The 14,170-nt window shown below is 46.9% G+C and overlaps 1 protein-coding gene across 1 annotated transcript in view; it reads left to right on the forward strand.

Moving 5' to 3' along the window:
- The window catches only part of LOC309566330 (inactive phospholipase C-like protein 2), a 387,613-nt gene that overhangs the window by 199,221 nt on the left and 174,222 nt on the right, over positions 1-14,170 (forward strand). The window contains exon 3 of the mRNA XM_082271442.1: positions 1,131-1,334. Coding sequence (XP_082127568.1) covers positions 1,131-1,334 — 204 coding nt within the window. The remainder of the gene's footprint in view (positions 1-1,130; positions 1,335-14,170) is intronic.

A 14,170-nucleotide genomic window follows, 5' to 3' on the forward strand; every position in this document is an offset into this window, starting at 1 on the left:
TCTGAGAGTCGATCAGATGCCTTTCGGGAAATTCTAGGCAGGCTGTCATGTGCCTTTTACTAAGGGAGTGACTTCCGTTTGGCCACTCTACCATACAGACCTGATTGGTGGAGTGCTGCAGAGATGGTTGTTCTTCTGGAAAATTCTCCTCTCTCCACAGAGAAACGCTGGAGCTCTGTCACAATGACCACGGGGTTCTTGGTCACCTCCCTGACTTAGGCCCTTCTCTCCTGATTGCTCAGTTTGGCTGGGTGGCCTGCACTAGGAGGAGTTTTGGTGGTTCCAAGTTTCTTCCATTAACAGATGATGGAGGCCACGTTGCTCATTGAGACCTTCAATGCTGCAGAAATTTTTCTGTACCCTCACCCAGATCTGTGTCTTGATACAATCCTGTCTTGGAGGTCTACAGACAATTCGGACTTAATGGCTTGGTATGTGCTCTTACATGCACTGTTAACTGTGGTACCTTCTATAGACAGGTGTGTGCCTTTCCAAATCATGTCCAAGCAACTGAATTTACCACAGTTGGACTCCAAGTTGTAGAAACATCTCAGGGATGATAAGTGGAAACACGATGCACCTGAGCTCAATTCTGAGTGTTATGGCAAAGGCTGTGAATACTTATGTACATGTGATTTTTTTTTTTTAATAAATATGCAAGGACATTAAGCAAAATTATTTTACTTGTCGTCATGGGATATTGTTTGTAGCATTTTTAGGAAAAGAAATTATGATTTAATCTATTTTGAAATAAGACTAATATAACAAAATGTGGAAAAAGGGAAGCGCTGTGAATACTTTCCGGATGCACTGTATATGTTAGGCTGGCCATACATTCAAGTTCATACAATTTTCCTTTTAGATTTACCAAAACCTTATAATACAAGTTTAAACTTAAGCACATTCAATTTGTGTGCAATCAGGCAGGCCCTTACACTACATAGTTGAAGGTAAATCTAAAGTGAATTGAATAAAAAATGGTATAATGTATGACCAGCCTTACTGTTGTTTTGTTTTCCCTTAAAATGATATGTGCAGCCTTTGGAATTTCCTTTAATGCCCTTTTAAGGTCAGTCATTACCTGCGATCTACATTAATTTACATTTTTAAAATAATTTCTCTTGTTCCAGAATGCTTTAGTATCTTTCAAGGAACTATGTGGCTTGACTTCAACTGCCAACATGAAGCAGTGTATCCTGACTGTGTCTGCATGGCTACTAAACAGCGAAAGCCCTCTCAATGTGACCCTCAACCTCCGATCGCAGTACCCACTTCTAGAGGCTCATGGACCAGTTCCTGATCTCTTAAAGAAAGTCCTAACATCCTATGAAGTGGTAAGTGTGCCTAATTTTAATAGACTCACCTTTTGTAAATTATATATGTTTTTAACTATTCATTTTCATTCCAGAAAATCTGTAGAATACCAGTCACTATGAAAATGTAGTGCGCTGTTTTACCAATGGCAAATAATAGTATATTTTGAAAATATGATGATGTTCCCTTCATAGAGATCATCTCACCTCTTTTACGTTATATTAATATTAGAAAAGAATATAGAGCGCCTAAACCCACATTTATTTCACAATATCATTTTGGCATCCATAAAAATTCTAATTTTCTAGAAAATCCCTTTAAATAAGGGTAAAGTCTTTCAATCATTCAAGGAAAGCTTGTGTATTGCAGGCCTAGACAGCTCTAATCCAGCGTCCCTTTCATGGATTTACTGTAATAAAGTATGTATTTAATTTACTTATGACATTTTGTTACAGTACTGTGTTCAAGTTTAGGATCTTTGGGACTTCAGGTAAGGTTAAGCTTGAACTGCCCAGGATGTAGTGCTTTGAACATGCTGTACACTATTGGGGTACTATCCTTGTGTAGACCTGTGGGGACTACAAATGGTCTACACACATTGTAACACCTAATGTATTCTATAATTATTCTATAATAAATCTTCGATAACAAGTTTAATGGCAGCACTATTTATTCGTTTCTAATTTATCAAAATTTTCCTGGAATCTGTAAAAACACAGTTCATTTACTAAAACTGGAGCATGCCAAATCCTGGTGCATTTGTGCATAGTAGCCAATTAGCCTATAACTTCAGCTTGTTCAACTAAAGCCTCGTCACACGCAACGAATTTCCACCGACCGGTCGTCCGTCTTTTGTCCAGAGTGGTGTCTGTTGGTTGGAATGTGCTCTACACTGCACACGAATTTTCCCGCACGACAGAATTCTACTTTAGAAGTGATGTCATGTGTTGGATTGCTTTCTTTGTGTTCTTTCATCTCTGAGCATGCCTAGTCTTGCTCATAAGATTTTTCCCCATCGAAATCTGTACTAATGAGACGAAAATTGGACTTGTTTTAACGTTCGACAAAAATTTTATTGCCTGCACACCAGGATTTTTTAGGCCAAAAAGTCGGAGTCGGTTGTCGGAAGCATCATACTAACAAGCCGAAAATCGGCAGATCGGTCGTCGGACGAAAATTCCCGGCCGAATTTCTACTCGTGTGTACGGGCCTTAAGCTTTGACAAAAAAAAAACAAAAAACTGGAAGGTGATTTGCTACCATGCCCAGCTTCACCAGATTTTGTATTCTCCAGTTTTAGTAATTCAACCCCAATATGTATTTATTCAAATATTTCATGGCAGGTTTGTGCCATAGTAGTTCAGGTATGTCATCGGACAATAGTCTTTTTGTTTGGCTTGTCTATGTTCTACTGTTTTATATCCCTGGATATACCAGGATTATAGTATTTTCATTCCTGTTCTCGATTTGGTAGCTGAAATGCTGTCTGAATCTGCCAAAGTTCAAGCCATGTACGGCCATCTTAAATCACATTCAAAATTACCTCCAATTCATATTGCCTTAGCTGTCCAAGGCCAGTGTGCCTGCACTTTAAGGCTCCCAAGCTTTATCAAGCTTTTGGACACAATTGTACAGCACCCTTGAGGGCCTTTGAATGCTGGGCAGTATAAAATAGACTTTTTGCACATTTCTTGTGTGGGATTTATTTTATACTCTTGGAAGTGTTGGGTCCTTCAGAAAATGGTATTGTTCAGAACCGGAAAAAAAAATGTTTTAAAGATTGACAGAGTAAATCCGCAAAGGGATTATTAATACCTACTGCTGAAAGTGTTGGAAATTAAATTGGAGGTTTGGTGCCAGGGTTTATTTAAAGCTAAACTTCAAGCGCCGTAAAATCAACTGTCATTGCTTAATATTGTCTTTGAGGATTAAAATATAAAAAGACACGCACAATCCAGCTTCCAATGCTGTAATACTTGCTTATATAAAAAATGTCATGACATGGAAGAGAAACGATGGTGCCAAACATAGGTTTTTTGTTTGGGCTTACACATACCAGCATACCTTTTGGGCTGATCTGGTACTGGGGAAGGTCAAAAACTGTTATGTGATAGGGTAGTTGCTGCAGAAAAAACCTCTCTCCCACTACAGTCTGTGCAGGAGGAAACTTATGTCAATGGTTGGACAACTGGATGGAAAGGCTGTGCAGTTCCACTTGTTACATGCTGGCTGGAATATGATGGCTTACTGACATGCTTCATTTTAGCCCTACATTATAAGGAGGGTAACCAGAAAACATCTTGCAGCCTGACAGAGACTATTCAAACTAACTGTAGGGAAGAAAATTAACCATTATGGCATCACAAAGTAGATTGATATTCAGAAGTTAGAGCCTTATAAATTAAATCAGGGATGCTTAAACTTTTGAAGAGCAATGGAAACCTTGCTTCTTATTTAGCCTCAGAAGAAGAAGCAGGGCTGCGTTGAAACTCTTTCCTGTCCACGCTCCAGTGATGTCAGATGGCTTCCTGTCCCGGGTTCTGGTCTTCTTCATCGACTTGCACACCAGTGACAGTGGCATCCAGTCTTTCGCACTCCTCATCTCCATACTTGTGGCCAAGATAGGGGTTCCTGGCTGCCATCCTAGATGTTCCTGGTCACGAGACCCCCTAGTCTGTCTCTCTTAGCACAAGTTCACAAATTGTGAGTGTATATTTTACCTTTTATTAAATCTATTTTCAATACATGCTACACTATAGAGTTTTCACTATTCTCCCTTCCCTCTTGTTATCGCTTCAGAAGTGTAATGTTAAAGAGAGACCATTTCTGATTGGGTGATAAAGTTACATAGTCAGGTTGAAAAAAATTCCATCTAGTTCAAACAATAGAACAACATAAATAGAAACCCCACATAGAACCCTATACTCACAGGTAATCATGAGGAAGACAAAAAAACAATATAAAGCATGGTCCAATTTGCTCCAGTGGGTGAAAAGATTCATTTGTTCCTGATACCTTAGAAGGCAAGCTGATATGCTTTAGATCAACAGTCTGATGTTGTTACCCCTGTATGTTAATATTCAGTTATATTTTGTGCATTTTGAATTACATTCAGCTCTTTTTTAAAACAATCTACTGAGCTGGCGAGAACTAGTTCTTGAGGGAGTCCATTCCACAATTTTTACAGCTCTTACTGTAAAGAATCCTTTCTATATGTGGAGGTTTAACCTATCTACCTTCAGATGTAAAGAGTGCCCCTTGTCCTCTGGGATTATCTTAAAGTGAATAACCCTACACCAAGTCCACCACTGTATATGGACCCCTTACGTATTTATACATGCTGATCATACCCCCCTTCTTATTCTCCTCTTCTCAAAAGAGATTAAATTCAGTTCCTCTAAACTATCCTCATACTTGAGCTCCTCCATTCCTCTTATCCGTTTGGTAGCCCTTCTCTGCACTTTCTCCAGTTCCCTGATATCCTTTTTGTGAACTGGAGCCCAAAACTGAACTGCATATTCCAGATGAGGTCTTACTAATGATTTGTACAGGGAAAAAATAATATCTCTCTCTCTGGAGTCTATACACCTCTTAATACAAGAGAGGATTTTGCGTGCTTTGGAAACCGCAGGTTGGCATTGCACGTTATTAGGCTTATGATCTACCAGAACACTCAGATCCTTCTCTACTATTGATTCCCCCAGTTGTACTGGGTTACCCAACTTATTTTTCCCAATAAATAAGGACCAGGGTATAAGGTGTCCAGCCTCAGCATGGATGGTGTTTACATACATTTGGATGCCTCGCACACTCAGTATGTACTTTGCGGATACCTGGGATACCGATCACCCTTTGACATGCTACATATTGATTTTGTGAAATCGGCCTTTTGTCTTCTGGTACACAGTTTGTACTTTGCTCTTTACTTCACAAAAGAATGCTTCGTATTTATTAATTTGAAAGCATGGCAGACATCTCTTTTGATTTGTTTCCCAATTGTGCATTGAAGGTCGCTCTTTATATGAATGGGGGTGGAGTGGATGCTATAGCTGAAGGGCTGTGAAGTCAGTAGGCGATAAATAAAACACTTCACTGCCCTCCTAACACACAGTACTTACATTATATGATGCTGAGGGAGTCATACATTCATGTGAATGAACAGACTACCCTGAACACAGCATACCAGTTTAAAAATAGCAGACTGTGGGTGGGAGTCCTGTCTATTCCTGTTATAAACACGTCCTTTGCTTCTTCTAACAGAGGTAATTGGGGTGCTCATGACATTACAATGCCTGTCCTGAAGCTACTTGGAAGCACTGATCTTTTTGACAATTGCTACCTAGCAGGAATAGAACATGGCCCAAAGGGGACGAGCATGAGAAGCCCCATGTCATCCTTGACCTAACACTAGCTCCCCCCACTAGGAAAATGTACTGATTCACATCATGTTAGAGACTCAACTTACTCATCTTATAAGTACAGCTTGGAAAGGGGCTGAGGAGGAGACCAAACGCTCATACTCCTCCTCTCCTCTCCTTACCTTCCCCCCTCGCCTCCATCCCCTACTCTACTCCCTTCCCCTATTCCCCCCTCTCTCTTTTCTTATTTCTCTCTCAATCAGGCTTTACATAAAATGTAAATCATTTAGTAGTTGGGGACATCTAACGGATGCTCTTCTGGAGCAATTGTCCTGCGTCTCTACTTTTCCACTCCGTACAACCATGGTTCCCAAACCTACTTGTCCCCAATCAAAGTACACTGATTTCATGAACTCCTTCCCTAATCCAAAGTATAAGAGACCTCTGGTTCAATCATGTGGAGTAAGAGAAAGAAAGTTTAATACTGTTCATTGTTGATTGGATCTAAATGACATACTGTTAATCCTCTTTTGATAGATGTCACATCATTCACATAATATTACTAGCTTTGATAGAGCTTTAGATTATCATACCTGCCAGTACCATTGATACACAATTGTTATGTTATGTATTAACCGAGTCAAACTCTGATTGTTATGTTATCTGTTATTTAAAACTGCTGTATGCAACACATTTATACCCAATAAAACTATTTTGGAGCAAAAAAAAAAAAAAAAAAAAAAAGAACATGGCCTCCAACGGTGGCACACACTAAAAGACTGAGTATGGAAAACAGGGCTGATGTGCAGAAAGTGACTAATCAGATTTCACTTTGCTGAAGTCTGATCACTGAGAAATAATTATGACTTAAGCCAGTCATAGATGGAGCGATTTTTCCTGCAACCACTGGATGTTAATGGTGGAATCCCTCCTGCTGAGCCATTGCGTTCTCGCCATAATAGCTGATAGCAATAATAGCATGTAAAATCAGATGGGCTGGTTGTATCCAAGTTGATCGGTCGATCAAATGAAGTACATTTAACCTTCCCACACAGGTTTCGAATCCCGGACAGCCCCTGCTTAACCGGTTGAGATTCTAATTGTCTATGTCCAGAGTTAGCAAAGCGTTCCAAGGAAAAATAGAATAAAGCTAAAAATAAAATGTTACTAAGCATATTTTTTCAACCCCTTCACAGTGACGAAAGACATATATTCGGCCTCATTGAAGTGGGCCTTTTTCCGTGGGGCTGCATATGTGTTTCTTCCTTTGTGCTAGGAACACGCCACATGGCGTGCTCCCAGCACAGAGACCAGGGTTTCACTGAGAGTCCAAGGCACTGTAAGATTCTGGGTCACCTGATCCCTGTGGTATCCTCTTATTGGCTACCGCAGTGTTCAGTTGTGAAGCCCGCCCCTGTGTTTTTCTTCTTTCTGTGAATGGAGGAGAAAGATACAATGTATCTTTCTCTTTCCTTGCAAAAAGGAAAACAAAAAAAGTGTTTGTAAAAAGACTAAGGGCTCTTTCACACGGGCGTTCCGTATGTCCGTTTTTCATCCCATCCGTTTGCGGATGGAAAACGGACATAATGCATCTCTATGTAAATACGGATGTCAGCGGATGACATCCGTTTTTCGTCCTTTCCGTTCAGTTCAGTTTTTTGGAACGGAAGAGAAACCTATTTTTCTCTTACGTCCTCCGACAGTCGCCGCCTCTTCATATTCGTCACAATGGGTATTAGACTTTGCTCCGAAGGAGTAGCTAGGCAACAGAATATGTTAACATTAAAGCTTTTAACATATCCCACCCTCAAGGGGTGGTCCCCTCAGTCAATACCCTCCTACTTCCTGCAACCATACCTCAGTTTCAATGTCTAGCTTGTCAGGAGTAGCTGGTTCTCTCTGTGCTGGGGCTTTGTGCCCCAGCCTCTTTCTTCTTTTTTGATTTTTTGTTTGAGTTTTTTCTCTCTCTTTACTTAGCTGTTCTTTTTGTCAGCATTAGTTAGTTCTTCTGACGAAGAGGATCATGCAGGCTGGGTCTCGGGCTGATCCCCCTGGTCGCAGGTCGTGGATCGGTGGCTTCCCAGCCTGCCATCGAGCGTTCAGCCAGGTAATGCTCCTGGCACAGTGAACGACCCATCCCTGTTCGGTGCAGGGATGATTGGTGAGGTGGCTACCTCACTGGACGCTGTGCGGTTTCTTAACCCCCATTTTGTGCGTCTTGTATGCGACTCTCCCTGCCTCGCCGCGCTTGTTAAAGGGGCAGTTAACCCTTTATTCTCCGGCATATCATATTGGGGCAATGGATTCTCAGGAGGGCAAATTTCCTGCCGCCTTGGTGGAAACCAGGGGACCACTGTTTCCCCCCCAGGGGGGGATTTGGCCACTATTGTGGCCGGCCTTGCTGCTCAGGTGCAGATGCTGGTGGCTGCTCAATCTACTAAAAGACCCAGAGTTTCTATTTCCTCTGATTCTGAGGGTGAAGGTGATGGGGCTGTTATGGCGGGGGTCTCCTTATCGGGGTCCCGCTCCTCCCTGGATCTAGTGGGGTCCGAGGTGGAAGCTGAGGGGGTTGATAATTTTCCCCCTGGCTCGCCTGAAGAGCTTGCAATCATGGATGACTTGATTGCTTCCATAAAACAAACGCTGCGTTTGCAGGATGAAGTGTGTCCCCCCGCTGCCTTGGCGGCTTATGGGACGCAGAGAAAACGCAGGACGCCGCAGGTTTTTCCCTGCAATGATGATTTTCAGCGCGCTGTTAAGGAACAATGGCGCAATTTACGCAAACCTTTTGCTGTGCCAAGTAGGTTCAAGCTGCGTTATCCTTTTTCGCCTTCCACTGATGAACGGTGATGTGTTCCACCCCCGGTGGATCACGCAATTGCGGTTTTGAACAAATCCACTGCGATTCCTGCAGAGGATTCCCCGGTGTTCCGTGATGCCACGGATAGAAGAATGGAGTCTCTTGCCCGTCATACTTATTCTGTTACAGGTTCTATGCTTAAAGCTCTGTTTGCCTCTCTCATGGCGGCCCAGGCTGTCGCAAGTTGGACGCAGATGCTTAGGCGCGTCCTAGTGGCCGATTCGGCCTCGCCGGCGACCCTGGATATGGTGGATCAAATCCACCAGGGTGTCATGTATCTGTGTGATGCGGACTTGGACTTAGTCCCGTTGGCTGCACGTGTACACAGCGTGGCGGTGTTGTCTCGCCGCCTGGTTTGGTTGAAGTGTTGGTCGGTGGACCAATCTTCACGTAAGACCTTAGCCAATCTGCCTTATGATGGGTCTCGCCTTTTTGGGGAGTCCTTGGATGTGTTGATTAAGGGGATCACCGGAGGTAAGAGCACTCTCTTGCCCCATTTCCCCAAGGCTAAGGGGGCTTCTGGGAAGAAGCATGCTAATTTTCGGCCCCCTCAGGGGTCCTTTCGTGCCTTTCGGTCGCACTACAAGGGCAAACCGTTCAAGGGACAAGGCTCTCAAAAGAAGCCCTGGTCTGGTAAACAGAAGTCCGGTCAGTCCGGACCCGCTGCCCATAACAGTGCGGCCTGAAGGGGCGCCCTCACCCAGTTTTGGGGTGGGGGGACGCTTGCTCGGTTTTCTTCAACCCTGGTTGGCCCGCGTGCGGGACAGGTGGGTTCAGGAGATCGTTCGATCTGGTTACAAGATCGAGTTTCTCTCTCGGCCGGAGAGCAGATTTTTTCCCTCAAATCTTCAACTGTCTCCAGAGCGTTTACGGGACCTTCACCTGGCGGTGCGAGACCTGAGGGCTCAGGGAGTGGTGGTTCCGGTGCCTCATCGGGACAGATTTCGGGGGTTTTATTCCAATCTGTTCACCGTGCCCAGGAAGGAGGGCAAGGTTCGTCCAATTCTGGACTTGAAGGCTCTAAACCGCTCTGTGCGGGTTCGCAAGTTCCGCATGGAATCCCTGCGGTCGGTGGTGGCTGCCCTGGTTCCAGGGGAATTCATGGCCTCCATCGATTTGAAGGATGCGTATCTTCCCATCCCCATTTTCGAGGGTCACCAGAGGTACCTTCGATTCGCCATTGCGGAGGATCACTACCAGTTCGTGGCGTTACCTTTTGGTCTCGCCTCGGCTCCGCGGGTTTTCACCAAGGTGCTTGCACCGGTTCTGGCATTATTGAGAGCCCAGGGCATCTCTGTCCTGGGGTATCTGGACGACATTCTAGTTCGGTCTGCGACCAGCCAGGGTCTGGAGAAGGACCTGTCTGTCACGCTGCAAACTCTGCAGGAGTTTGGTTGGACGATAAATTTTCCAAAGTCGACACTGAGTCCGTCGGTTCGTCTTCCCTACCTGGGAATGATCCTGGACTCGGTTCAGGCGAAGGTCTTCCTGCCGGAAGACAAACTCGGAACTCTTCAGGAGGAAGTCAGGTCCCTCAGGGACTTTCCGCACTCGTCTCTGCGGACGTGCATGAGATGTCTGGGATTGATGGTCTCGGCCTTCGAGGCGATTCCCTTCGCCCAGTTTCACACGCGGGGTCTCCAAGCGGAGATCCTGTCCAGGTGGGACAGGCGACCTCAATCTCTGGATCTTCAAATCTCGTTGGGCCATCGCACCAGAAGGGACCTTCTGTGGTGGCTCCAGTCCCCGATGGTGTCGGGGGGCAAGTCTTTTCGTCCTATCTCGTGGACGGTGATCACCACGGATGCCAGCCTGTCGGGCTGGGGTGGTGTTCTGGGCGTTCTGTCCGCCCAGGGAACTTGGTCGGAGGGGGAGTCCTCCCTTCCGATCAACATTCTGGAATTGCGTGCGATAAATCTCTGTCTTCATCGTTGGACGGACCGGCTGCAGGGCTGCCCGGTTCGGGTGCAGACGGACAATGCCACGGCGGTGGCCTACATCAACCACCAAGGGGGCACCAGGAGTGCCCGAGCGCCTCGAGAAGTGGCCGACATTCTGTCCTGGGCCGAGACTCATGTCCCGGCGATAACAGCGGTTCACATTCCGGGGGTGGAGAACTGGCAGGCGGACTATCTGAGTCGCCAGACCCAGGATCAGGGGGAATGGTCTCTCCACCCGGCTGTCTTCCAGATGTTGTGCGCGAAGTGGGGTCTTCCAGATGTGGACCTGTTCGCGTCTCGTCTCAACAACAAGGTGAGAAGGTTCGTAGCAAGGACGCGCGACCCTCGGGCAGACACGTCGGACGCGTTGGTGGCCCCGTACAAGCTGATGTACGCGTTTCCACCGATTCAGTTGCTGTCCAGGTTCCTTCGCAGGTTACACTCGGAACGCAGCACGGTGATTCTTGTGGCGCCGGATTGGTCACGCCGGTCCTGGTACGCAGACCTCGTGAATCTGGCGGTCGAAGCCCCGTGGCGTCTGCCTCTTCGAGACGATCTCCTGTCTCAAGGGCCGATATACCATCCTGCTTTACAGTCGCTGGCTTTGACGGCCTGGCTGTTGAGACCGAGGTCCTGAAGGAGAGGGGTCTCTCCCCTGAGGTCGTTCATACCTTGATCAACGCGAGGAAGTCTTCCTCGGGGAAGGTTTACTACCGTACTTGGAAGGCCTATTTTGCCTGGTGTGAGTCCAAGGGGTTTTCACCCCGCACGTACTCGGTTTCCCGAGTGTTGTCCTTCCTTCAAACAGGTGTCGATCAGCGTTTGGCGCTGGCTACGATAAAGGGTCAGGTGTCTGCGCTGGCCGTTCTTTTTCAACGTCCCGTGGCTTCCAACTCCTTGGTTGGCACTTTTGTTCAGGGAGTGCGGCATCTGGTTCCTCCTAGGAGGGATCCTCTGCCCCCTTGGGACTTGAATCTCGTTCTATCTGTGTTACAACGTGCTCCTTTTGAACAGATCAGGGAGATCTCGTTGTCTATGTTGTCCAAAAAGGTCGCCTTTTTGGTTGCGATCACTTCGGCTCGCAGAGTGTCGGAGCTGGCGGCTTTGTCCTGCAAGTCTCCGTATCTGGTTATTCACTTGGATAAGGTGGTCTTGCGACCTAATCCTTCTTTTCTTCCGAAGCGAGTTTCGGAATTCCATCTCAATGAGGATATTGTCTTGCCTTCGCTGTGCGCGAAGCCTAAGCATCCGAAAGAGGTGAGACTACATTCTTTGGATGTTGTTCGGGCGATAAGGGTTTACCTTAAATCGACTGAGTCTTTTCGAAAGACGGATTCCTTGTTTGTTCTTCCGGAGGGTCCTCGGAAGGGCATGGCGGCGTCGGCCTCTACCATCGCCAAATGGATCAGGCAGACCATTGAACAGGCCTATGCTTTGCAGGGGAAGGTTCCCCCTGTGCCTGTGAAGGCGCACTCTACTAGATCTCTGAGTACCTCTTGGGCCTGTCGTCATGGGGCTTCTGTAGCCCAGGTGTGTAAGGTGGCGACCTGGTCGACCGTACACACTTTCACAAAATTCTACAAGGTAGATGTTCAGGCATCGGCGGATGCTTCCTTTGGCCGCAAGGTTCTTAGTGCGGCTGTTCCCTAGGATCACCTGTTGGGAATCCCTGGCTGTTGGGATATGTCTTTTTATTCCCTGGTTATTTGTTTTTCCTGGGTTGTTGCTCCTGTTGAGCAAGTTTTTTCCTTTTGCCCAGCTGGTTTCCTTCCTTTGGTAAGGTTCCTTTCTTTGATGCGGAGACTGCGTTGCCTTACGGCGCGGATGCGTTTCCCACCCCTCATGTTTGCACTGCTTTGGGACGTCCCCATTGTGACGAATACGAAGAGGCGGCGACTGTCGGAGGACGTAAGAGAAAACTGAATTTTTGTAAAATCTTACCTGTAAAATTCCTTTCTCTGAGTCCTCCGACAGTCGCCGCCCCCGCCCCTCTTTTGGGGTTTTGGTTATATACTCTACTGCTATTCCACTGAAACTGAGGTATGGTTGCAGGAAGTAGGAGGGTATTGACTGAGGGGACCACCCCTTGAGGGTGGGATATGTTAAAAGCTTTAATGTTAACATATTCTGTTGCCTAGCTACTCCTTCGGAGCAAAGTCTAATACCCATTGTGACGAATATGAAGAGGCGGCGACTGTCGGAGGACTCAGAGAAAGGAATTTTACAGGTAAGATTTTACAAAAATTCAGTTTTTCTTCCGTTCAAAAACGGAACGGACGCAAAAACGGATGGTCACTGTGGGTCTTTCAACCCCCCCCCCCCTCCCTCCCTGGGTGAGGTTTTGAGCTGGCTGTTGCCACATGCTCTTAAGGGGAGCTGGTTGGAGTTGCTGCTGGCCGGGTTTTCCTGGTGCACAACGGGGGATTGAGCAGGGTTCCCTGCCACCCTGGGGGTTGGTGACTGGGGCAGGGGTGTCCTCTGGGCTCCCTGCGGCGGTTGTTGGGCTTAGGAAGCAGATAGTTTAGCACCCGCGGGTACGCGCCTCATGTGGCCAGATCCGGACAAAAATGTAGGCCGCGGCTTTGCAGCCTACTAGTCGGTACCTACGTGAGGCAGCCCCTGTGAGGGTGGCTGAAGCTACTGCCTCCCATTTTAGCATCTGCCCTCCCCTCCGCTGTCCCTGGGTGGTCGGCTCCGCTGGGGCTTGCATCCAAGCTGCTGGGTGCCCACAAAAATTTGCGGCCGAGTTGGGCGCCTCTGTTGGGGGGCAGCCACAGTGCCTGTAGATGAAGCCCCCATTCTTCCTCTGGGCATCTACCGGTTTGGGATCCGTGCATGTGCAGCCGCATCACAGTGGGCAGCCCCCCTTTAAGGGGGGCTTTTTTTTTTTTTGCGGGGTCCAGTAGGTTGTCTATTCGTGGGCCTTTGGTAGGCATCCCCTTTCCGGGATCTCAGTTGGCAGCCTTACCTGATTGTTATGTTTTCCGGGTGAGCGTAGTATATATAGTGACCCGAGTGATGCTGATTCCTCTGCTCCTATAGCCACGCATGAAAAGGCTCCAGTGGATGCACTGTTTGTTTCAGTTTGTGACACTTTAAAAATGGAGGTTGCGGCTGATGCTGCATCGGAGGCACCGACCCCTTTTGGCATCCACAGGTCCTCCAAAGCAACAAGGGTGTTCCCTTTTCCACTCACTTTGACAACATTGTCACAAAACAGTGGGGTTGTCCAAAACGCAGTGGTTCCTAAGCGCTTTTTGCTTGCTGTGTCCTTATGAGTATTAACTGCGTTAAAGGTGGACGGTCCCACCTGTAGTGGACTCGTCGGTTTCCAGGTTAAAGCTACCTCCATTCTGGTTGAGGAGTCCCTGGCCTTTAAATATCCAGCTGATAGGAGGGGGGAGGCTCTGGCCCACCATATGTGCCCTGTGGCTGGTTCGGCACTTAGGCCAGTATTTACTATTGCCCTGGTATCGCAAGCTCTGACCAAGTGGGCTAAACTTTTACACCGGGACCTGGAAGGGAAACTGCTTCCCCCTGTCTTGCTGAGCTGGCAGATCAGTTGGTCCAGGGGCTACAGTTTATCTGTGATGCCTCTTTGGATGCGGCTCCTTTGATTTTAGGCTTTCTGTATCAGCAGTGGTCCTTTGGCGTATTATCTCGCTGAAATACTGGTCTGCGGACCTGACTTTTAAGAAG

This window comes from Pelophylax lessonae (genome assembly GCF_965119305.1).
Source record: "Pelophylax lessonae genome assembly, chromosome: 11".
Classification (NCBI taxonomy): domain Eukaryota; kingdom Metazoa; phylum Chordata; class Amphibia; order Anura; family Ranidae; genus Pelophylax; species Pelophylax lessonae.